This window comes from Calidris pugnax, unplaced genomic scaffold (genome assembly GCF_001431845.1).
Source record: "Calidris pugnax isolate Ruff unplaced genomic scaffold, ASM143184v1 scaffold133, whole genome shotgun sequence".
Taxonomy (NCBI): domain Eukaryota; kingdom Metazoa; phylum Chordata; class Aves; order Charadriiformes; family Scolopacidae; genus Calidris; species Calidris pugnax.
This window is the reverse complement of record NW_015090977.1, coordinates 1094794-1118940: the sequence shown is the minus strand read 5'-3', so window position 1 is coordinate 1118940 and position 24147 is coordinate 1094794. Positions and strand designations below refer to the sequence as shown.

General features: G+C 50.5%; 1 protein-coding gene and 1 long non-coding RNA gene across 2 annotated transcripts in view; one reads left to right on the top strand and one right to left on the bottom strand.

The window, feature by feature from the left end:
• The window catches only part of TMEM211 (transmembrane protein 211), a gene marked incomplete at its 5' end in the record, with an annotated part of 53617 nt that extends 40587 nt beyond the window's left edge, over positions 1 to 13030 (bottom strand). Inside the window, one exon of the mRNA XM_014953325.1 lies at positions 12886 to 13030. Coding sequence (XP_014808811.1) covers positions 12886 to 13030 — 145 coding nt within the window. The remainder of the gene's footprint in view (positions 1 to 12885) is intronic.
• Positions 13031 to 17650: 4620 nt separating this feature from the next.
• Positions 17651 to 24147, top strand: part of LOC106894584 — an 11810-nt gene continuing 5313 nt past the window's right edge. Inside the window, exons 1-2 of the long non-coding RNA XR_001413290.1 lie at positions 17651 to 17787; positions 22990 to 23238. This is a non-coding gene — a long non-coding RNA (uncharacterized LOC106894584). The remainder of the gene's footprint in view (positions 17788 to 22989; positions 23239 to 24147) is intronic.

Below are 24147 nucleotides of genomic sequence, written 5' to 3'. Positions count from 1 at the left end.
TTGCTTCACATTAAGTTATTTTTGCATTTGTTACCCATTAAAACTGCCCAGTACAGATTTCTCCCCGTTAAGCAGCAACAAGACATTCAGCCACAAGGATTACATTTGATAGTGTTAAAAAAAAAAAAAAGAAAATATCCAGGCAGTCCCTTGCCCAATTGTAGCATTAGATATGTGTGAGTGTGTAAACAGGTTTCTGCTTATCAGTCCTGCTGCTATCTGCTGCACACAAACTGCTCAGCCCTGCAAAATCCAATTTCCAAGAGGTTAGAGGAGGGAACTGTTTGCAGAAACACAGCAATACAAATCTCCAAAGCCACAGCCCTAATTACGCTGATGGCAGAAATGCTGCTTGACTCCTCCTGGCACCCAAAGGTGACATTTACTTTTGTGACTTTGATGAGAATCAGCTTTGCCATGGGATTGTTTCCTTCCTCTTTTCCCCTGCTTGTGTGGTAGGTTGGCAAAAGCAGCTGAGCCCCTGCTGCAGCCAGGGTGCCCAGAGCAGCTGCTGGGCATGGAGGGTTGCACTGCACCCTGGCCTTGTGTCACAACCATCACCTTCTGTTTCCCCCAACGCAGCTTGGAAACCCAACTTGGAAACACCAGTTCCACACTGGCAGGAGAGGAACACAGCCTGCTGCCTCCTGTGGGGTGCCCTGCATCACGCATGGAGCGAGTGAGTGTGGTCCTGCCTTCAAGGCTACGCTGTTCTGAGCTTCTGGCCAGGGTCTGAATGTGGACAGATGCTGCAGCTCCATCCTGGAGGAGCTGAGCTCTCCAAGTGCCCTCTAGCAGTGGGAAGGAAGGAACACAGCACCATGGATGCCTTGGGCTGGACCCTCTGACCAGTTGCTGTAGGTGACAGCAGGAAGGACACGGTAGCATCCAGCAGCACCAGGACTGTGAGGTGCAAAAGGCAAACTGAGACAGGCACGAGCTCTTTGTTTATTCCCAAATAGAGTGATCAGGCAGCAGGCACCACCTCTGCCACGACACCCCCTGTAAAGGGCTGTTGCCCAGAAGTTCACCGCATCAGTAAAAATGCAAACTGTAAGCTGATTAGATATTCATAGATACTCTTTCTTGATTAGCTCACCATTAATATTTCAATGTCAGTATTGGATGCAGACTGCCTCCCTGCTCTCTTCCTTCCTGCTTAATTAATTTTGACCATCACCGACAACAGCCTCCAACAGATAGCAGAAATTAAAGTGGGCTGTTCCGTGACTTTGCTTGCTGTAAACAGCTATTTGCAATTCCTTTTCATACATCACCCACCCGCGACAAAGAGATCATGGTAGCAGAAAATGAAGATCCCTCGTAAGGACTTCAGAGCTCCAAAAGAACATTTGCTTATTCGATAAAAATAATCAGAAGGACAATGCAGTAGGCTCAACTCAGCAACAAGATTTGTGTCTCACCTAGTAATCAGCTGGCTGTTACGCCATTAAAAAAAAAAAAAAAAAAAAAAGGAAGAGAATTGTTAATTTATTTTTAAAAAAAAAGGGCCTTTGATTTAGGGGGGCTCATAAAGGCCGTAGTATCACCCAGCTGGAAAACCAGCCTAGAAAGGAGAAGAGATAGGAAACATCATGTTCAGGCCACGCTACAGATATTAGCTGAGAGGGCATGGGAATAGGGATCCCACTGTGGATGGGAAATTCTGTACTTGTACAAATGCTTTTCTTGTTCTGCTGGAACAGGATGCGGGTTAACTGATTTTATGGACTGATCAAAAAGGACAGAAACATTTCCATCTCTTATAAACCCCAATAAAAAAAAAAAAAAAAAAAGAAAGGAAGAGAATTGTTAATTTATCTTTAAAAAGAAAGGGCCTTTGATTTAGGGTGGCTCATAAAGGCCGTAGTATCACCCAGCTGTGAGGGGATGTGATAATTGCTGCAACCCCAGCAGCGGTATGAGCAGCGCACTTCATAAAATGCAGGCTGCATGGCTGCCTAATGCACAGCACACACATCCATGGCTGATAACAGGACATGCTGCTAATAGTCTGTTTGATTTTATTGATGTGCTCAAGATATATGGGGGCAGGAGGAGCAGCGAGGCAGAAATTACATGGCGACGTTTGTTCCACCCCAGCCCAGGGGACTGTCTGCCTTCATCCTCCTGGGCCTGGAGGGATGGAGAGCTCTCCTGCATGACGAGAGGGCATTTGCCACCACCCAGGTCCACGGGATCCTGACACAAGACACACTAGGACTGCTCTCACAACATGCCTACCTGGGACCAAAGCACTGTTGGGTTTGCAGAAACAACATTTTTGCCTTTCTTAACTGCCACCTGAGCTGCGTTCCGCTGCTGCACAACAAGCCCTCTGCTGCTGGACACGCTCCACACCTCCATCCATTGCTGCAGACCATCCTGCTCCATCCTCCAGCCTCGCCTTTCCCAGGGAATACACCATGATGGCGACCCAAGGCAAGCAGAAGGCAGGAGCTGCATGTTGCAGCCTTGCTTGGCTCCATCCCCTCCACGCAGTAACTCAGGTTGTTAAACGCCTGGCCAGAGCTCACCATCTGCTTCCAGTCTTCTAGGAATACCTCTGCGTAATTCAATCAAAAAGGAGAAGATCCTTGTTTCACTGAATCGTAAGTCACTCTTCAAGTAATTATCTTTTTATACCCCTATCAGGAGCAACAGGGGCTGTTCATTTTATGGGCTTTAGCAGCCAGAGCTGTGCTTCTGCCAAGGTTACGGCTGGGAGGGGAACACGATTTAACTTTTCCTCAGCCATCAAAGGCTTATCCATGTTTTTAGCTTTTTGGTTAGGCAAGTGAATAAAGCCCTGCAGGACCAGGGCCTTTGTCCAGGAGTGCTTTTCTTGTGGAGCATAGAAAATGCTCTGGCTTGGACCAGAAGAGCCGACCAAACCATCAGCATGAAGCTGATTCCCACTGGCACGAACATGCCAGGTCTGCCCTTCCAGGGCAATGCACTGAGCAGCTTCTGCAGCGCAGAGATTGCTGCCTAACCAGGGAGCAAAATCCTGCTTATCCCAGCAGCTGGAGGAGACGCGGGGCGGCATCCCTCGCGTGCTGCCTTAGAAAGGTCAGATGAGATTATTTCAGGGGAAAAGCCTACCAACTTACTTCATCTAAAGTGCCTGGGATGCAACTCACAGGACTCAAAAAAAATAAAGGAGTCTTTAAAAAAAGATCCAAAAGGGTAACCTTTCTGGAACCTTCTTTTACTCTTTGAGGTAATTTCCCTGCTTTAGACACTTCCACTACCCTACAGTTTGTGCCCTCTCCCCAGATGCCATCCCTTAGCACCACTGTCCTTTCCCGGGTTAATTTTCCACCTGCTCTTTCGCTGCCCCAGATGTTCAGTCTTTTAAACAGATTTATTCCCTTAACTTTGAAAAGGGCTTCGCCATGTTTCCATCTGTGTTTACACTCAGTGCGGGGTAAATCTCTTCTCCTAGCAGATCTCTTCCTTACCAGCGAAGAAATACGCCTCAGTATAGATTCAGACGGGAAGGCAGAGCAAAACATTTCCGACGCAGTGCTCACTGGGGAGCTGTGCTACGTGCCCACGCAAGGATGGAGACCTCTACCAGAGGACCTGCATTATCAGACCGTCCAAAAAGGAAGTGGGACCTGGCCCAGAGCCACCACTCACACGTCCGCTCTCAGGACTGGCTCCCCAGCTCGCCCAGCACCCCCTGCCAGTTATTCAATATACTGAAGCCAAACGCTCATCGAGAGCAAGGAAAGCAGGACTGAAACACCCCGCATCCCACCAAAGGGTCTGGCTGGGACCCAGCCCCAAGGTGTTGGAAAGACCCATTCTGTCTGACCTTCATAGCTCCTTTCTCAGGGAAATCCTGTCTCTGTGCGTGTCCTCTCTGGAAGCAGGACTGGCTGATGCACGCAGGCAGCCGTTTTTAACTGCCTGGGCAATTTGTGACACAAAGGACAGTGAGCAGCTGCAGCCCAGATTTATCACCTTGCTCACCAAGGCTAGGCCAACACATCTCTGCTGTACGGCAAGAGCAAAGCCCTGTAATGACTTCCCAGGTGGATCTACAGATAGTGTGAGCTTCATCTAATCTCAGGAAAACAGATTTTGAGGCATTTGGGGGCTCACTGCTTCACCCTAAACTGGTATCAACCTTCAAGTTTCGGGGCAGGATGTTGCTGCTGGCAGATTGCTGTACATGCTACTCCCATTGCTGTGTACTGCCCTGCTCCGTGTCCTGACAGGTCCTCGTCCCCACATTCAGATGACTGTTAAATTACAACTGGGATCCAACCAGCCCAGCAAACATTTATGTCTGACACCAAGGTCAGAGGCTGTCTTCTGTGCTGCTAATGTTAGTTTAGCATATATTGTAACAGGCCAAAAGCTTCCAATATGGAAAGACAAAGAGGGCTGGACACTGGGGTTGACCAAAGCTCCCTGAAATGCACACATCCTTCTCTTGAGTGGATCTGTTCTAGTGGGAGGTGTCTCTGCCCATGGCAGGGGCTGGAACTAGATGATCTTTAAGGTCCTTTCCAACCCAAACCATTCCATGATTCTATGGGTCAGGTGGCCCTGGAGGGGGTTTGCAAGGGTCTGTCTCCATCTTCCCAGCAACAGCAGATACAAACAAGAGCCAAGCCAGGGGGAAAAGTCAAACTGTTTATGAACAGAAATATCAGCCAAAGCACATAATCGTAGCAAGGAGATAAGGAGACATGCTTCTTCCCAGCACGGTGGGCATGCAGCAAGCTGGCTGGGCAGCCACTAATGATAGCTATTAAATGATAGATGCTCTGAAGGTTTGAAGGATCCGGTTTATGATGTCCTGGCTGACCTTGCAAGGGGAAGAAAGACCCTCTCAAGCAGTAGTTCTCTCCTGCAACAACCAGCAAGCACAGCTAAGCTCCACAAAAGGTGAACCGTAATCAAAGCCATCCCTCCCCAAAAACTCATGTGAGGGAGCCTGCTTGGAAAGGTGTGGCTCAAAAAGCCTTCCGATAACACCCCTGAGCTCCACGCTGGTACCTTGAAAATGTTATAACGAGACTAAATGTCCTGTGTTGTAGAAGAAGGAACAACTGCCTGTAAACTGAACAGTCACATGCAACAGTAAGCAAATTCCCTATAAAAGTGAAATTTGGATTTTCCCACCTGAAACACATGGCTCTGGAGCATTGCTGGGGTCCTTGGGGCTGGCCGGTAAGTCCGCAGGGGTAGCAGCTTTGGAGCCCCAGTGGCAGTTGTTATTTGTTGTTCCCATTTATTACAAAGCACTGTTATTATTTACAAAATAGAGTTTTTATGGACTGTTATTACATCCAAGTGCAATAACTGGCCTAAACTCAAATCCCTTGGAGAACTGTTGAAAGAGAAGCAATTCAGCCACATATTAATATGACAAGGGTTTCCCCAGCTTTAAGGGAATAGAAAATATGTTTTGTACAACTGAACTAGCTCTTTTCTTGCAGTATAAAACTGCTCTTTTCCGATGATAGCAATGAAAGGATATTGCTTCTGTCACTGATGCCACTGGAAATGTATTGCCCCTCTCCAAGAAACCAATGAAAGGACATGGCTGGTTTATTCTCTAAATGAGGCTACTGAGAAATGAGCTGCTCCCGGCATTAGCCCATCACGCTGCTACTGCTGTGACCTGGCCTGACAGGAGGGCAAAGACACCAAGTCGGCAGGTTTGTGCCAAATGGCAAAACCATACCTGGAGAAAATCAAACCATAGTTTGAGAACTAAGTAGAAGAAAGAAAACTGTCCAGACGTCAGATGGAAATGAATCCCTAGCTTCTCTCGCCAAGGGAGAAGTGGAGCTCAGGTGCTGTACCGTGCAGCCGGGATCTGGCCCCTTCTTCTTCAGCAGTTCTACACCTTGTGTGAAATGAGCTTAAACCCTGGGGAAGGCTAATCTACACTTAACCTGTGGCAGGGAGCCTGGCCATTAGGAAAGCTGCCAGCCCCTCTCCCTTTTACTGCTAAGTTTAATGGTCTGAAGATTGTAGGTTTTGAAAGTAAAATCACGAACTGGCTCTCAAACCAAGATGATCTGTCACTCGAATGCGCGCACTGAAGTGAGCACAGAGAAATTACTGTTTCAGCAGAAGTAAAAATTTCCTCCAGTGAAAGGCTGAAGTTGAGTTGATGTTTGTGGTTCCACTTTCATGCCCGTCGATCTGCAGATCTGGCAAGTTCATTTTGCTCCCCTGCAACCTCCTCCCCAGGTGACACCTCCCAGTTGGAAAGTAGACAGAAAAAAAAGTCAATTGTTGGTTTTAACATGGGAGTTCATCAAATTCTTAAACATGCAGAGACTGATGGAATAACGTAATCTGTGCTCTGGCACTGGTGCCCTGTATCTCCGCAGGGTTCAGAGCAGTCCTTGCTCCAGGACACATCGTCCCAAGGCCCAGGATGATGATGGCTTTTACTGAGCTGAATTCTGGAGTAAATTGGCAAAAAAAAAAAAATGCAGCAAAAGAGGATTTGCATCAGTGTGAGTGAAAAAAATGAGAGCACACGTAAGTCAGGCGTGAGCAATATTGGCGCTGGAGCAAAGCACCTCTCAGGCTGGGCTGCGACACAGCCCCCTCACTAGTGCCCCAGCAGCAGGCTCCTACCGTCAGATATTTATTAGTTGTGTCAGGAATTAGTGAGAGTTCACTGACTGAATAATAATGTGCCAAAGGCAGTTTTTCGACTTGGCTAATGTAATTAAAGAAAGCAGGGGGAAAAAGCTTTGCACCGAGGAAGGAACCAGGGCTTCCGACATTGTCAGTCGCTGTCTTTAATGCAAGGACGAGATGCAAAATGAGGAGGGGAGAGGGTGAAGGTGGCCATGAGGAGCTGAGCAGTGATGAGGATCATGCAATTACTCCCAGCGGTGATGGGAGTGTTGCTCTTTCCAGAGAAAGACAAGGAGAAAACAGAAAAGCTGCCCTTGCAACTCAGGAGCTGGACCCATCTCCGGGTTCAGGTTTTATGCTGCTGTTTTTTACTGTCATGCCCAGACACCTTGCATCAAGGCTGGACTTTGCTTTATTTTTGGCACTTCTTTTAGCCAGATCTTGTAGTTTTTGGGGATCTTTTGTGAACGGCTGGAAACAGGTTTATGGTAACATTTTTTAATGCTCCTCTGGTGGTCAAACACAGCCACCAACATCACTGCACTGCACCAACTGCACTCAGGTCTGAGCACATTTTTCAAGCCCCACAAGAAGAGGGACCACATGGGCTCTGCGATAAAAGCCAAGATGCTATTTTTAAAACGGGGATGGGGACGCTTTGGGGAAAGCTTTGGGTGATTTTGAATCAAATCAATGCCTGGACAACAGGGCACTGCTCCCCACCCTGCATCTGCTGCCAAGTTCCTCTTCCAGATCTCAAGGCTGTCTTCTGACAAACAACCCTCGGCGTCAACAGGACGGGGTTCCTGGCTGCTGTGGCCACGAAAACGCCCATCAGGAAACTGGCTGTGTGGGAGGGGGTGGGAAAGGCTGCACTGTCTGGGACTGGCTCAGACCCTCGTCTCCTTAGCCAGCCCTGAAGATTTTTAGTGTGGATCACAGCATTGGCCACCCAGCTCCAAACTGTCCCCTGCCTGGGGCTCATGTTTGCTCCATTGATGTTTCCTCAAAGAGGTGCTGCAGGGGCCGTGCTGTGACGCTGCCTGCACCCCGTGAGCAGTGAGCATGTCCCCACTGTCCGGTGGCCCCTGCAATGTCCTCAAACATTGCTCTCCAGAATCCTCAACAGCTGCTGGTGCCACAAGTCCTTTAGTATGTTGCAAGGTGATGTTTGGCAGAGTGCCTTCCCCAGGCTGTTATTTCAATCGTGACTTCTTGGTGAGGGGCAAGATGGAAGGATCCAAGACCTCACAGGCAACTGCTGCGGGTGCAGACTGGCCATGCGCGCTGAGGGATGCGAAGCTCTGCCAGCTCACAGCCTCTTTTGGCCCTAAAAATGCAGCACTTGAGCTACAGAGAAAACACAGGGATGCAAGAGGAACAGCTCTTTCCTGAATCGTGGCAACAGTTCCACTGGTACCCGGTCATCAGAGACCCCATCAGGCAGAACTCCAAAACCGCCTCGCACGCAGAGGAGACTTTCCCAGTATTTTTAATAGCAGGTCAGCAATTACCAGACAGCCACGACCCCTCTATTTGCTCCCACCATGACCCAGGCAGCTTTGTTGTACACCTTCTTGGTGCTATTTTTATCTAAGTTACTAATTACACATTACCTATATGTCACCAGGCTGATCGATATGAGTCTGAGGAATCAATACAGATGTGGATGACGGTGCTGTTTGCTGTTCAGAGACTGCAGAGCTGGGAAAAAGCAAGACACCATCGATCCCAAAGGTGGGCTAAGATGAAAGGTGGGATGGGAGGCACAATGGGGGCAGTGACCACATGCTGCCTTCCTAAATAACACTGTGACACAGGCAGTGGGACAGCCTCCTGGCCAGAGGGCAGCCATGTCCCCCAGCATGTGCCTGCATCCCAGGGCTGGGGCAAAAATCCCACAGCACTCCCTTGGGAATGGTATGGTCCATTTTAATATTGGTCCATTCATAGTCCTTGGGACGCAATTAATTTAAAAGATTCTCACTGATGATCACTGTCTTAAGTAATCACAGGCTACTTCAAAAAGCACAGGGTCTCTTGCATATTGCTTTGCTGCTTAACTAACCAAAAGCTGAGGCCATCTCTGTAATGCCACTGTGCTTCTGCCAGCAAGAGGGATCTTGGCTGCAGAATGCAATCAAATTTTGCAGGAAGAAGCTCTTGGGACTACCATAAAACAGGATTAAAGTGCGACTAAGTAAGGGAATTGTGTAATGGGGTGTTTCTGCCTGTCTTGCTGGAGCCTTATGACTGTTCTGATTCTGTCGTAGCGATGCTGGGAAATTGCTCTTTGAAACCAAAAGAGCCTTAGAAAGGCACAGGCAGGTCAGGATCATTTGCCCTCAGCACTGGGATTGTCTTGAGCAGTGAGTTGATGGTGGTAGGATCAGACAGAGAGCAGCGTGGGGTGAAAGCAGAACTCTCCCCGAAGGCTTCGCTCATGCTCGACTGTGCCTGTGCCCTCATGGAGGTGCAAAGCTCTGCAGCCTCCTCCTGTCGGGCTGCTTTGCAGGCACATCTTGGGGACCAGGGAAAGGTCAGCAGCTGGGGGGCAGCTGGGGGTGCAGCCACTTACTAACCACCAATGGATTGGCCACCACTCGCCAGCAAAGCAAGAGCCCTGTGCCTGAAAAGTGCATGGTGAAAAGCTTCCATAAAGCAACATAATCCTTTTTTTTATTAAGGCTTTTAGGGCAGCCAAAGGAGCTGCAGAGGGAGGCTGCGGGTCCCTGCTGCCCACCTACAAAGACTTGTTGCTCTTCCTAAGCAGCAGATGCAATCTGCTTTGGTGCCAGAGCCTGGTCGCCAGCAGCTTAATCTAACAGCAGACCCATAATCCTTCCCTTAGTCCCACAAGACCCAAAAGCAGAAAGCTGCCTGGATTTGCTGTTTGATGGGGTTTACTCAGCCCCTGCTCAAATCTCAGTTTCCACCAGTAGCAAGCCTCACTGCCCTGGAAAGGCCATTCCTGTGGGAGCACTGATGCTCCTGGGCCATGCTGGAGACCTGGCAGAGGCTGCTCTGGCTCTCGGCACCCCTTGGCCTTTGGGACACTCCTCTAATGCAGGACTGTGTGGGCTGCCTGTGACAGCCCTGCTGGGGTTCCCTGGGGCATCACTGATGGGTGCCCATGGGCAAATCCAGTGCCTGAGACACTGCAATGGCCCCATGCTCCTTCCAGCAACTTTGCCACTGGCAATCCTTGAAAACTGGTCTGAGAGCTTTGGAGAGATAAACTGTAATGTCCAGCTATAAACCTCAAGCCTCCCTGGCACAGCAGGAAGCCACCAGAGAGGTTGTACAGGCACAACCAGCCCTGGAGAACATCCCCTGCCCTCCCCTTACAGCCCTGTTCTGCAGGAGACATTTCTCCCTGGAATTAACTCATGTTTTTAAAATGCCAGCAAAGAGACTTTTGCTGAAAAATGATAGTGGCATGATTTCAGCTGTGCACCCATTTGCACTCCCTGCCCCAGGGTCCCTCTCCATCAGCAGCAATAGGCTGCAGCTGGGGGCTGGGTCCACCCCACTGACCCACACATAAATGGGGCCAGCTCAGTTACCCTAGGCTCTCTGGGGATGCTGCTGTGCAGGTTTGGGAGGAGGTATCACAGCAGAGATTTAGTTTTAGTGAGCTGGTACCATGTTTAGGGAGTGAGCCCCATCTCTAATCTCTCAGGGGCAGCTTTGACTTTGCTTCTGGGGTATGAGAGCTGAGCAAATGTTCTGTGTTTTATCCTTCCCCCTCTCCCTGTTGTTCTGCTGCTCATTTCCTCTTTCATTAGGGATTATCCTCTTGTTATTTGTGTGGATGTGTTTGGGGTTTTTTTTAAGGGGTGGATGCCAGCCATCAGGATTCATGTGTTCAATGTATGGTGGCAATTAGCCCAGCTCTGAACCCTGAGAGCATGTCTGCATCTGCAATTAATGCTCTGCTCTATCTGCATGAGGTTTCTATCTTTCCTGTGGAAAAGACACAACTTGGATCTTGAAAAAACAGCAGGAAAGCGTTAAAAGACATAGTGTGAGCCTGACTGCCCCTTGCTGTGGGGCTGCTCTCAGGATTGGGTCTTGTTTGGTTCAGCTTGGCCTCTGCACCTGAATTTATGTGACTGTAGCTCAGGGCATCTCTCTGATACAGCACCGAGCCTGTGGGGACTGATTCTGGCTCTGCTGGTGCCTCTGCTCGTGCACTTTATGGTGTTTCATGCACCTGGCCCTTTATTGGGAAATTAGATTGCCTAAGTCAATGTTTTATAGTATTAAGCTTATTTACTCATGCCTTTGGTGCTCTGCAAAATACCTCAAGGTTTTTTTTTTAGGATGGTAAAATCAGAGCAAAATTTGGATTTTGGGGGGAAAATGTCAGGACAGGGAGAGGGAAGGTGTCTGTGGGATCTGCTGCGCGTCAGAAAAACCCAGGGTGTGGGAGAATCATGGCCCCCTCCTCCTTCCTGCTGCTTTGCCAGCATCTCATGATAGTTTTATAGGGATTCCTCTGGCAGAGCTGCTCCCACCTCAGCCCCCCCATCAGAAAGCTGCTCTACTAAACCTCCTGGGCTTACTCAGCTTTCCTTCTCTTCCATATAAATTCATCTACCCTAAAAATCCTACTTTTCTCTCTGAGATAATGTGATTTTTGGGGAGGAGCTTTGCTGTCACCCAGCTGCTTGCTGGGCTGCAGCTGATTTCTAATGAAGAGCTTCCTCTGGTGGGGGGGGGGGAACAGGGAGAAAAATTAGGAGGGGGCAGGGGGGGACAGAATTTCTGAATCCAAATACATTAAACCATTTAATTCTGTTGACTCAGGGCTGCCTGGCTCTGAATAGGAATTAATCCACAGCAAACCAAAATTAAAAAGCGCAATACAAAATGCTTAGCAAGGCATCACCAGGGTTTAAAGCAACCCATTAGCTTGCTCGAACGTACCCAGTAAATTTTCATTTGTCAATAATGCTTAGAGCCGACAGTTTATTTACAGCCTGTTCAATATTACCAAAACCTCTCAGAGCGCCTCATTTGTATTTATCTGCCACAGCCCGTTTCCTTTCCAGGGACTCTTCCTAATCCCTTGCTTTGCACCCGCTTGTCTCTTGTTGCAGAGCCAGACGCCGTGGGGATGTGCCACCACCTTAAGCAAAGGTAATGCAGGATTATCCCTTTCCAAACTTCTCTCCTGCACAGGAGACCACCTGGAGCCACCTCCCAGTGACCCATGCCATCCCCAGATTGGGGCTAAGACAGGCTGGCACAGGGCTCCTCTGTCCTGCACCCAGGGCACCTGTTGGCTGCAGCAAACATAGGGGAGTGATGGGAATCCCCAAACTGTGGCATCCAAGGGATGCATCGGTCACGAGCGATGGGGCACAGGCACGAGCAGCTGCCTCCATGGACCCACAGGCACGAGCAGCTGCCTCCATGGACCCACAGCCCATGAGCTGGAGCAGCCGTGGCTAACGGGCCAGGCCCCTCCATCTGTTCCCAAATCGGCTCCCGTGGGATGAGCCCTGGCGAGGAAAGCATGTAACAGGATTTCCCCCAAAAGCCGCTTGAATGCTGCCAGGCAGATAATGGAGCCTGGCTGGCCCTGAGGATTTCTCCAAGGAAAGGAGTTTATTCTCGGGCACAGACACAAATGGGCAGTTTAATCTCCTGTTGTGGCTCGTGTCCAGTTGGGGTTGTTTGGCCCGACACTTCAGCTGCCAGAGATGCAGCTCCCTGCAGTGGAGACTGGCCTCAGGTAAGGTTGGTCCCTCAACAGGGATGGACCTTCCTCAGCTGCCTGCCTTCTCCCCTCTGCGTTAGCACTTCTCCAAGGCAGAAGTATAAGCAATTGCAATGGAAATATAAGCAAATGCAGCATCCAGAGGGCTGCCAGGGAGAGATGTAGGACAGGTTGGGTAACAGCCTGTCTTGGGTGTAAAGCTCAGAGAGGGAAATCCCTCCAGAGGTTTAACTGCAAGCTCTCCACCGCTCACTGCAGCCCCTGCCCTGCATGAGAGCTTGAGCAGGGGGCAGCAAGCAGGACCTGCAGCCCAGGCTCTCTGCCACAGACTTGTGTGTTTGGGCAGAGGGGATTTTCAGTAGATTTTCTAAGGGTGGATGCAGGAGACAATTGCTTAAGTGTTGCTTGCTTTTCTTCCAGTGCTGGTTTGCAAGCTCCTCTTGCTGCTGAGATCCAGGATGCTGTGAATGACCAGGCAGCACCCCAGGGAAACCCCATCTTTCCACCCAAAGAGCAAAGTCCCCATCACTTGCCTGCTGCTGTCTGCATGTAGCCAGCCAGGGTGCAGACTCGCCTCTCGCAGGCTCCGCCGGGCAGTAGGACAGCAACGATGGCCAGCAGCGAGCTGAGGGCCAGCAGGACACAGCCACCCGCACACAGCACGGCGCTCGTCTGAAAGGACACACAGGGTTGTCAGCGAAGTGGTTCCCCACCACCATCCCCACAACAGCTCCCCACGAATTCTCCCTCTTGAAGTGAGAAGTGGGGCCCCATCATGGGCAGCTTCTCCCACCCCTTCCCTTCCACCTTCTGCTGCTTAAGTTCACTGGTAAGTCTGGAGCGGTTCACCCGTCACCTGGTCCCAGGGGTTATTAGAATTCGGGCTATGGTGATAATAGCAAACGTATTATGTGCATGAAGGGCTACATCACTAATATAAATGCCATTAGATCCCTGTGACACATGTCAGTGCTTCCACCAGGAGCTGAATCACATCTTGTGATGGCGCCCACCCCTTCAAGCCTGACAATTAGAAGGTATTTTGCCAACGATGCTCCATGGTGGGGAACCTGCTGCTGCAAAGGTTTCATTGCAACCACCCCATCGGCCAGCTCACCTCCAGCAGCTCCACTGGCCTTTCCCTGCAGCAGCTGTGTCTTTGATTTAGCCTCTTTTGCAACAAAACTGGGTCATTTGGGGCTGTTATTCCAACCCAGCTCATGCTGTGGGATGAAGATTTGGGATGCTGGTGGCTGTAGGAGTACCCAGTGGGGAGCGTATTTCCCAGGGTCAGGCACAGTAAGGAGGGGCAGTGAAAGGGGACCAGCCTGTCCCCCTTCATCCCTGGCCAGGGTGGAAGCAGTTTTGCTGTTTAATATTCTGGCTGTAAGACTCAAACTGCATCAGCATCTAAAACTGGGAAAAGTGCTATTTTATGGCAAAACTGGTCACCCATGCACACCCAACTGCTGCATTGTTGTTGTTTCTATTCCCATTGCAGGTAGCATTCCCACCCCTGCCAATGGGATGGCACTGGCAGCGAGGTGGTCCCCATACCAGAGGGGACATGTGCCAGCCCAGCCAGGGGCATGGGGTGACCCATGATGGGTGCCTCCTCCTCCAGCATCCAGCTCATGGCAGCCTTCAAACAGCGCGAGGGCACCTCGGTCCCAGCACTGCAGCAGCCACGTCAAGTCCTGTAATTTCACAGCATTTCATGGCAAATTCTACAGAATGCTCCTGGCTTTGGTGAGTCACCCTGCAGTAATGTCAGTGTCTTGGCTTCCTCAAGCAGTAGAGCTGCAAGACAGGTCTTGGCCCCATTTTCCTAATAACCTGTGCAGGAGCTGTCATAAGGGGTTCAGGTCCCACCTCCACCCACCTTTGTCCAGCCCTCTTGACCTGCTGAGATGTTCTGGTTAGAAATGCACATTTTTCCTTTTTTACTTTTCTCCCTATATTTGAGCTTTTGGGCAACCACGGTTACTATAGGAACAAACCCAATACGTATTTCCATTTGCTTCCCCTCACCAAAGAGTTACAAATTAGGAGTAAATAATCTGCTAAATCCAAGTTATGCTGCAAGAACCACAGGCAGGCTGAGCGGGAGAAGAGGAATTGAGTATATGCTGTGATGGCTATGGGGGGGTCCAGCTAAAAAAACCCTCCAGCATGAGCGGTGCTGCCCCACAGGTCTGATACTGCCCCACAACTACCTGCCTACTGCTGAGCTGGTTTTTAGCAGCTGGACTGGCTGGTGCTGTGGTGGCAAAGCTGCTGCCTGCAGGGTCCTACCAGGGCACTGCCACCACTCTAAAAAGGGAGAGGTGGGTGCTGGCAGGGGATGGGCCAGGGCAGCACCGAGAGTGCCCTGACACCCCAGTGTGAGTGCTGCCCCCAGTGCTGTGCAGTGCTTAGAAATCAGCATCTTATTTATAGCCTATTTATACACCACACAAGCAATGCAAATGCTGTCCCGGCAATAAATTAATTCCTGACATGCAGTGTGAAGGCACGGCTGTGCAAACAGCTACCCAGAGAAACAGAAAGGTTGTTTCAGCAGGGACTGTGGCAGCAGGGCTGTCTGCTCCTCTCCGGTGCCTTCCAAGCCACCGAGACCCAAAGTGCTTCTTCAGGGCAAAAGAGACAAGGTTGGGACACCCCTAGCAGGGACCAGCCCCCATCCCTTCCATACCCACAGGAGAGACCCATGATATTTGGGGTGAGATGGGGGACCCCATCGCACAGACACCCTCCCGGTGCAGGGCCCTGTGGGGAGAGGAGCCACAGCCCTGATCCCGACTGCTCCCAGGGCAGCAGCACAGCGAGGAAATACGGATGCATTAAAAAAAACCTGAAGGATTACTCTGCCCAACGTCTGAATTTCACCTTCCACCCAGCAACATGCTAAACCATCCTCCTTTGCGAGGACCATTAATTATTTAGAGCGATGAATTTTTCAGCAGAAAGGGGTCTTGTGGAGCAGGCTTGTTCCTCTCTTGTGTAAAGCATATTATTTTTAATGATCTAGGTTCTTCTTAATTATGGTAGCGAAATCCCCTAAAAACTTGCAGCTCCTGCTGGAAACAACCTGTGAGCCACTCAAACTGCTAATCCCTGAGGAAAGGTATAAAGATGTTTTTCAGGACACAGTGCCAAGAAAAAAGGCACAAACAGGGTGGGTGCAGGTGAGTGTTACACTGAAGGAAGAGCTGGGTCTGGTTCAGGTCCTGCCATCAGGGTTCATACAGGCAGCAGCAAGACTGCAGGGTCGTGGGACTGGCAGCACCCTGATGCGTACAGGGGAGGCCAAAAAAAGACCAAATCCAACCAGGGCTTGGCAGAGGGAACTAAGGTCTCACTTTGAAGAAATGTGTTAAAATTCATGTGCGTGAGAGCCATAGGTAAATGGTGAGGTTTGGTTTTTGCCGCGTGGGTGAGGGATGCTGAGTCACTGAATGGCCACTCTTGTAAACCAAAAATTTTGCTTTTGTCATAACCTTTCCAGGGCCTTGGCTGGGAATTATTCCAAGTGCTCCTGCCCTGTACTGGAGTCGCACCTGTAGACCAAACAGCTGCTTCCAAAGAAAAATGATGAGCCTTAAGTTTGAAGGAGTCCATGGAGCAAAGGTACCGACCAGTAGCAGCTAAAAACCCGCTTCTTCCAACCGCACAGCACCTCCTTCTCTCCTCCCTGTTTGTGCCTGTTGCATCTTGAGCGGAAAGGAGAGGATGCAGGAAACAGGATGCAAAGGCTGAAACCCAAAAATAGACCGGGGGGGAAAACAAACGGGATGCATCAAGGCCGTCTGTGAGAGCCCAGCTCAGGCTGGGACAGGAAAAAGCTCATTCATCACAGCAGAGAGCACAGCTCCCACTGCAAAAGCAGCCAGGGAGAAGCAGGACCTCACTGCCTGGTGGGCTGCCTCTCCCCAGGCATCGCAGACCCGTGGCTGTGCAAGGGGAGACCCCCCAGAGCCCAGGGCTGTGAGCCATCCTGCCTCCGCCACGCTGGGAAATGACATAAAACCATGTCAGATTTTCTGCTCCCACTCTCAGGGAGATTAATTGTTTATCCCCAAACAAATTAATAGTCCCCTGGTGGGACTGTAAATATGCCTTTATGTAGCGTAATAAATTCCGATTAACAACAATCCCTTACCCATTATTTTAATATTTTACAGGTCTGACACGCACCATGGCTATGCCATTCACTAAGCAATAAATCTGCTGAAGATGCTGTTTCATGCACCAAAAAAAAACCCCAAATTAAAATGTCACAGAATGACCATCCTGGGAAGAATCACTTAATAACCGTAATGAAAATTTTAAAAAAATAGTTAACCCGTCTTCTGAAACCAGCATCCATGATCTTCACAGTTTAAAGAGAAAAGGGCACAGGGAGATAAAAAATGTCCAGTCCAATGAGTTGGTGCTAAGAAATGGTACCTGATGTTTGACTTTGCAGAGATTAACTGACTTGACAAAGCTGCTGCCATCACATCCTGTGCACTGAGTCACACCATGCCAAACTTTAGTTTATTAATGCAATTTATTAATTGCAACTTGACCACCCCTGAGAGCTGCCATCCCGGATGGCACCATGGTACCCAGAGCAGCAGGGTGAAGGCAAGGTTACAGACTGCTTGGGTATTTCAGCCCTGTTCACATGCTTACACATCTTTGCAAATGGGGGCATAAAATAAATACCCTAAATAATTAGGAAATAAAGCTGTGGGCTAAGTGAGAAAAAGAAAGAGTGGAGGTCACAGCACATCTGGCTTTCTGGGGTTTTCTGTTGAGGCAGAAAAGGTCTGAGAAACCCCAAACAAGCTGGGGGAAAAATGGCTGTAAAAGCAATTGCGAGGGAAGAAGGGGCAAAATTGATCGAACCGTTTTCTTTTTTTACATGCAGTTCTTTCCCATCAGAGCTCTATGTGATTAAATTTTCATTTAGGAAAGATGTTTTGGGGTTAAACTGGATAGTGGTATGCCTGGAGAGGCAGAAACCGAATGGACACCGGAGGTTTTAACCTTCTTTAAAAAATAAATCAGTGCTGGGTGGAGGTGCTGAGTGGGGACCTGGGGTGTGGGATTTGCAGCAGTGCTGGCTAGGACCTGGGAGGCTGCACCAGGTAAGCTGATGCAGATGTTGGCAGCTGCATGGCTCAAGATGCCCCTGGCCAGGCTCCTGGTAGGGGAGGAGCAGCTGCCACCACCTGTTGGAGGCCAAATAAAGAGTGCTGGAAAGGATCAGTGCAAATACTGAGATTGGTATCTATCTGCAGGGCAGCAGCAGCAGCACTGGAGCAGCGAAGCCACCTCCTTTCCACCCCAGTGCCCGACGGGGTCTCTGCGTGTTCCTGTGCCCCATGAGTCCCTGCCACCAGCACCATGTGGTCACCAGCTCCTCCGCTCATCCCAAACCTTCCCAGGTGAGTTTTGCACCAGACCCTAAGCCACCTGTTTTCATCCACACCACGCTGGGAGAGGCTGCCCTGCACCTGAAACAGCAGTGCAGGGTGTGCGAGGGAAGATCTTGGTGAAAACCAGGAATAATCCACCTGGGCACATGAAAGAGGCGGCTGCCTCTGCAGGAGACGCTGCGTGCGCAGGGGTGGGTGGATCGAGCCTCGCAGCTTGTTCGTATTTCCCCCACACAAGTCACAGAAACAAACATCCGCCATCTGGTCGGCATTAAAGCGACGGCCAGGAAGAGGATCCCACACGTCCTCGTCTTCTCCTCCCTGGCAATTACCTTCCTTTCGGTGCCATCTGAGAGCTTTTTCCTTCCTGTTTGATTTCTCCCTCTCCATCCTGCTCCCATGCAGATGCTATCCCCTGCCCAGCAGCGCTGGGAAGTGCCCAGTGTTATTCGATGGGAATGGTGGGAGCAGGTCCAACCTCCCCAAACCAGCCGGGCAATAATGCAGAGCCCCAGGGGATGCTACCAGGGAGGTGGCTGATGTCTAAGAGTCCCCTGAGCTGGGGTGGTTTGGGCTGGGGCACAGGGATGCAGAGGAGGCCAGAAGGCTCCAGTCCCCATTTCTTCTCCTTCAAATGAAGGAGACCTGTCCGTGCCACAGCGTGGGGATGGCGGGGGCTTCTCCTCAGCCCAGATTTAGCTGCTCACACACAAAATCCAGCAACTCCCCCAGACACAGCTCAGCCAGGCCTGGCCTTCCAGGTAACTTTCCCACTTTCAAGCTAATCAGGGTATTCAATGCAAACACCAGAGGGGTTAATGCCCAAAACGATTGAAGAAAATAAAATGCATATTTTTTTAATTAGGGAGAAAATAAGAGACAGATAATATGTCTGATGAATTACGGCTGTCTTTCTTCCAGTGCCATTGCATCTGGGGACTCTGGAAAGCAGTTCCTAATGGCACTGCTTTATCTAAGAGGATGATGGATAGTGGTGAAAGAGGGAAAAAAAAGGAAAAAGTAAGACATTAGCACATCAATGGTGTGCCTGTGACCTCCATCAAGGGATGCGAACCAACTTAATGAAATTTTAATTAGGCAGCAAGCAGTGTGCTGTCGCTGGGTACCAGATCAGACCTTCTTACCCGCACTCTGTTATTATCCTGCCTTGGGATAAGCCCTTTCCTGGCGCTGGCAGCAAAGCTGGGCTCATCGTCCTGGGCTGGGGAACACCCTGCAGGTCACAAAGCTCTCCCATCTGGCTTTTCCTTACAAAGCCAGTGGAGAGGAACCTGAAGGGAGTGGGACTTGCAGCCCCAAGAGGATGGAGCGAATGTCCCACCATCAAAATGTCCATGCCATGTCCCCAGCACCCTGAACCAGACTCTGCTCTGGGTCTTCATTCAAGGATAAATGCAATGTTCAGCCCGAAATGTCTCTGATGCGCCCAGGCAATGCCCTTCCCAAGGTGCAATGTTCAGGGCTCACTGTTTGTTGAGAGGGTTTGTCACCAGCACAAGCTGGTCATCACTGTTGCAAGCCACCACGTCTCAGCTAAGCACCAGCTGCTGCCCAGGCCTTGGCCCTGGCCACAGAGCCCAAGTAGTGACCCCATGGATAATACCCACCTCTCCATGCCTTTGTTTAAGCAAAGCAGCTTCCATCTCCTCCATGCCTTTGTTTAAGCAAAGCAGCTTCCGTCTCCCATCGAGAGTGGAGTCAATAGAAATAATCCCAAGAGCAGCCTGTCTGTATTTTCAACCAACTTGACCTTCCACAGCACCTCCATAGGCAGGTACCACCTCAGCACCCATTTCAGCCCAGCTTAGTGGTGAGTGGTTCACTGGTCAGTGAGTCCTGGTTATAGTTTGCTACTTGGGCATTGAAGCATGTGGCCACAGCCCAGGAATTACAGCTTTCCCCAACGCCAGGTATTTTCTGTTCTCGTAATGTAGGTCAGAAAGCTCTGGGTGGGTAATGAAAGGAGATAAAGTCTACTGCAAAGTAATATGCATAAAGGGGAAGAGGGTGATTTCAAGAATAGCTGAGCACTTACACCTCTTGCCAAGGTCGTGTAAGTGCAATTAAAAATCAAACTGACTGGTAGACAGAGTGAGCCAGGAAGGATCTGCTCTCTTGGGAAGTTCTTAGGATGAGGAGCTAAAAGTTGATTTTCCGTTAATCCCAAATTAACACGCTGGCCCCCCCGAGGTAGAGCAGACTTTGCCCAAAAGCCAGTCTCGCAGGTGGGTCCCTGCTTGAGTCACGTCGAAGGTTGGGAGCTCCCAAAATACTGAGCTCTCCCTTGTGCCAGGGTCTGTGCTAGAAGGGGAGAGTCTCGCAGGTGGGTCCCTGCTTGAGTCACATCGCAAGCTGGGAGCTCCCAAAATACTGAGCAATCCCTTGATGGATTTTCCAAATATCTTCCCACCTGTGTGAGCACCCCACGTGCTTTTTTACTGGGAACAAGGCTCTCATAGCTCTGCAAGTGTGACCCCAACAGACAAACCTCAGATTACATTGGGAACCCCGTGCTGAACTGACACAGTGAGAAACTGGCAATGAAGGTTTTATGAAACCTTTCAGCATTTCCTAATAAAAGGGTGAGCAGGTTTCCTGTGCATTTTCACCAGGCTGAATCTCTTCAAGTCCTGCTATGGGTAAAAACCCAGGAAATACCCACTCAAGGGAAAACCTGGGGCTGTGCAAAGCCTTCCCCCCTGTTCTCAGTGGGTTATTTGCTGGGAACAAGGCTCTCATAGCTCTGCAAATGTGACCCCAACAGACAAACCTCAGATTACATTGGGAACCCCGTGCTGAACTGACACAGTGAGAAACTGGCAATGAAGGTTTTATGAAACCTTTCAGCATTTCCTAATAAAAGGGTGAGCAGGTTTCCTGTGCATTTTCACCAGGCTGAATCTCTTCAAGTCCTGCTATGGGTAAAAACCCAGGAAATGCCCACTCAAGGGAAAACCTGGGGCTGTGCAAAGCCTTCCCCCCTGTTCTCAGTGGGTTATTTGTGCTCTGCTCCAGCAGGGCATTACTGGCTTCATAGGCAAATGGTCCATGTGGTTTTACCCTGAATACCATGGGCTGATCAGCTTCTTTGTTATTTTAGATTACATGCTTGGCAAAGCTTGAAAATAATTGGAGACTATCTGGAAAAATAAAAATAGAAATTTGAAATGAAGCAGCACTAGCTTCTGAAGTGCAGCATTGAGACAGGAATCCATGAGCCAAATGCTCCCACTGAAAAAGAAAATAAATGAGCTCAGGATAAAGCTCTATTTTGCACGCACACATACCCACACAGGGATCTGGCACCAAAAAAAGAAAAGTAGTGAGATGTGATGAAGCAGCTGAGTGCTGAAAAGCTCACCTGTTTTTCCCAGCTCTACTAGTTGGCCTCCCAAGAGCAACCCCCTCTCCCTCTGGTGCCTGCACCCCTTGGGATGTCCTTCTCCAGCCCTGATAGCTCCAGTTCCTCCCACAATAGATCCTCCTTTCCATTACTTGTCCATGTAAGGGTCCTGCTTATAAACTGGCTGTGGTCCCTGGGCAATATCACCATCACCATCCTCTCTCCTCACCTGGCTCCAGCCAGACCCTCTGCAATTTTCCTCTCCTTCATGGTCTCAGCCTGCATGAGGCAGCCTGGCCACACCATCTCCAGGAGTCAGGGATATCTTATTATACCCCACCCCATCAAACCACCATCGTGATGCTGAGCACGGCGCAAAGCCCCAGCAGCCTGAGCACCTACAGGGTTAAATTAAAGGTATCCATGATATTAGAGAGCTGCAAAGTAATTATGAAAGGAAGCAGAAAAAAGCCAGCAACTCTAAGCAGACATGAAGGCCCTCTTAAGAGAAGAAAGGCATGTTAATTAACCTCTAGACATGACTCAAAGCATCATTTGTAGCATGATTAACATAATCCCCCAAGTGCAAACACACAACTGGCATTAACGATCATTTGCAGGGCTGAACGCTCCCCCACCCCTTCATCAAATCGGCACATTCGAACGGGGAAACGTTTGAAAGGCGGTAAGCGTGCACGTTTCAGGAAACAAAAAGAACAACATTCCCCGGGGATGGACATCCCGGCTGCGGGCTGCTCCCACCCCCTGTGCGCTGCGGGTGGGCATCCTCCCCAGGTGTGCTCTCAGCATCCTCCCTGGATATGCCATCAGCATCCTCCCCAGGTGTGCTCCAAGAATCCTTCTCAGATGTGCTCTCAGCATCCTCCTCAGATGTGCTTTCAGCATCCTCTCCAGATGTACTCTCAGCATCCCCCCCAGATGTGCTCTCAGCATCCCTCCCAGATGTTGGCTTTTGCTTCCTTTGCCCCCACAACCACAGCTTCACACCCTTCTCACCAGCCACCGCCACTCCAGCACAAAGCTGGTGGCTGTTTTCCAAAGCTCCTAGATTCCCATCCACGTTAGGCTCTTGCATTTATAGAAGGAGCTGCCCACAAGATGGCTTGAAAGATTGGAAATGAAAGTCACAAGTTCTGAAAGCAAAGAAAAAAGAGCCCCGGTTTCCCCATCTCTCCAAAAAGGAGAGTCTCCTGCTTGAACTTGTGGACAGGGCTCACAGCACTCAGCTCCCCCCTTCCTGAGCACCGAGGCGCACGGGTTCGGAGCGCTGCTCATGCACGAAAGCCAAAGCTGTTGCCTGCCTGTGCAAAGCTGTCAGGGATATTTTATTATATTCCACCCCATCAAATCACCATCACAACAGGTATTCTCATCCCCATCGCTGTGGGAAGCTGGTAGAGGGGCGCTTTCCCCTGAAAGAGACTGCACTGTTTGTTGTTCATGAGTTATTTGGGTGGTATCGCTGAAGGAGACAGGGATGTGTCACCAAAATCCCCTGTAAGCTCCACTCAGTACAGTGATATTATTCATCCCTACCACAGCCCGAGCTCAGGAGATCAGAGGCTTTGCGTTACGTTATATTCTGGATCTAAAGTGCTTTCCGAGGCTATTAGAGGGCTGAGGCTGTGTGTAGCTGAAGCTTGTTCAAATGAGTCACTGCTGAGCTTCAGTCTTATCTTTAAAGTTTGTTATTGCTTGGAAGTGTTTATCTGAACTACGTTTGCAAAAACAGCCGAACAAAGGCCAACTTACGGAAACGACAGCATTTTTTGCACGTTTTTATATAAATAGGAAGGATTTTATGCAGCCGGTTCTTTTCTTTGCAGCTCACGATGTTTGTCTTTAATGACAATTTTAAAGACCACGCTGGGATTTCAGCAAATCGCCCGCAGACCTGGCATCCTCGGAGAGATAACAGCGCAGCTTCACGGCAGGCTGAGAAATTCAGCTACTGACACCCATTGTGCCGGGCACAGCCACGACCTCGAGGGGATTTAGCCCTTGTATTGGGGATTTCTGCAACATAGCGACCAGGAGCCAGTCAAAGCCCGTGAAATCACACCCACAGCCTCAGGGTAAGGAGCTCAGAATAAAAGGAAAGGAAGGGAGAGGAGGAAGAAAGGGCAGGGGCAAGTGATCGGTGGGATGCTGGGGCCAGGCTTTGTGTGATCCCTGCACACACCCAGCGGGGACAGGCGGCTCTTTGTCACCCCGAGACACCGCAGCAACCCCAGGTCCCACAGGGCAAGCGGCCACCTTCCTCCCCAAACTTGGCCAGGGCATCACCCTGGGCTGGCTGAGCAGGGGAATGGCCACAGCCCCCACGTCCAGGCTCCGTGTCTGGCTCCATGTGTCCAGGGACAGCAGTGTCACCCACCTCCCTGCTCCTCTCCTGCTTAGCAAACTCAGCCAGAAAGTGATGCTCCATGTCCCTCCGGGGAGCCCCAAACCTCTCCCCTGACCCACACAGGAGCTCTCCCAGGGGGGTGGGAGGGATCTGAGGTGACAGGGTGGCCGGGTCAGACCTGCGGCACCACCGCCACGGCCAGGACCTGCACCGTGGCCACGCTCGGGCTGCACTGACCGCCAGAGCGGCACGAAGGCACCTGGGGGTTCCCCTGCAGCACCCCAGGAGCAGCCAAGTGTCCCAAAGAGGGATGTGGCCCCACAGGGACCATGGGACACCCAGGGGGTGCTGAGGGGCAGGACACGGGGGCACGCAGGGGATGAAAGGGATGGTTGAGCAGCACGGGGGGGATGCAGGGGATGCTCGGGATGCTCAGGACAGGTGAGGGATCCTGGGGGACAGGATGAGGGGAAGCTGGGGAGCCTGGGTGAGAACAGGGGATGCTGGAGAGATGACAGAGAGGGGGACTTTAAGGAGGACAGATACTGACAGCCTGGGGCAGGTCTGGGGGGGTGTGGGAGGGATGATGGAGGGGGTGCCAAGGAGCCGAGGCACGTCGGAGGGGATGCCGGGGAGG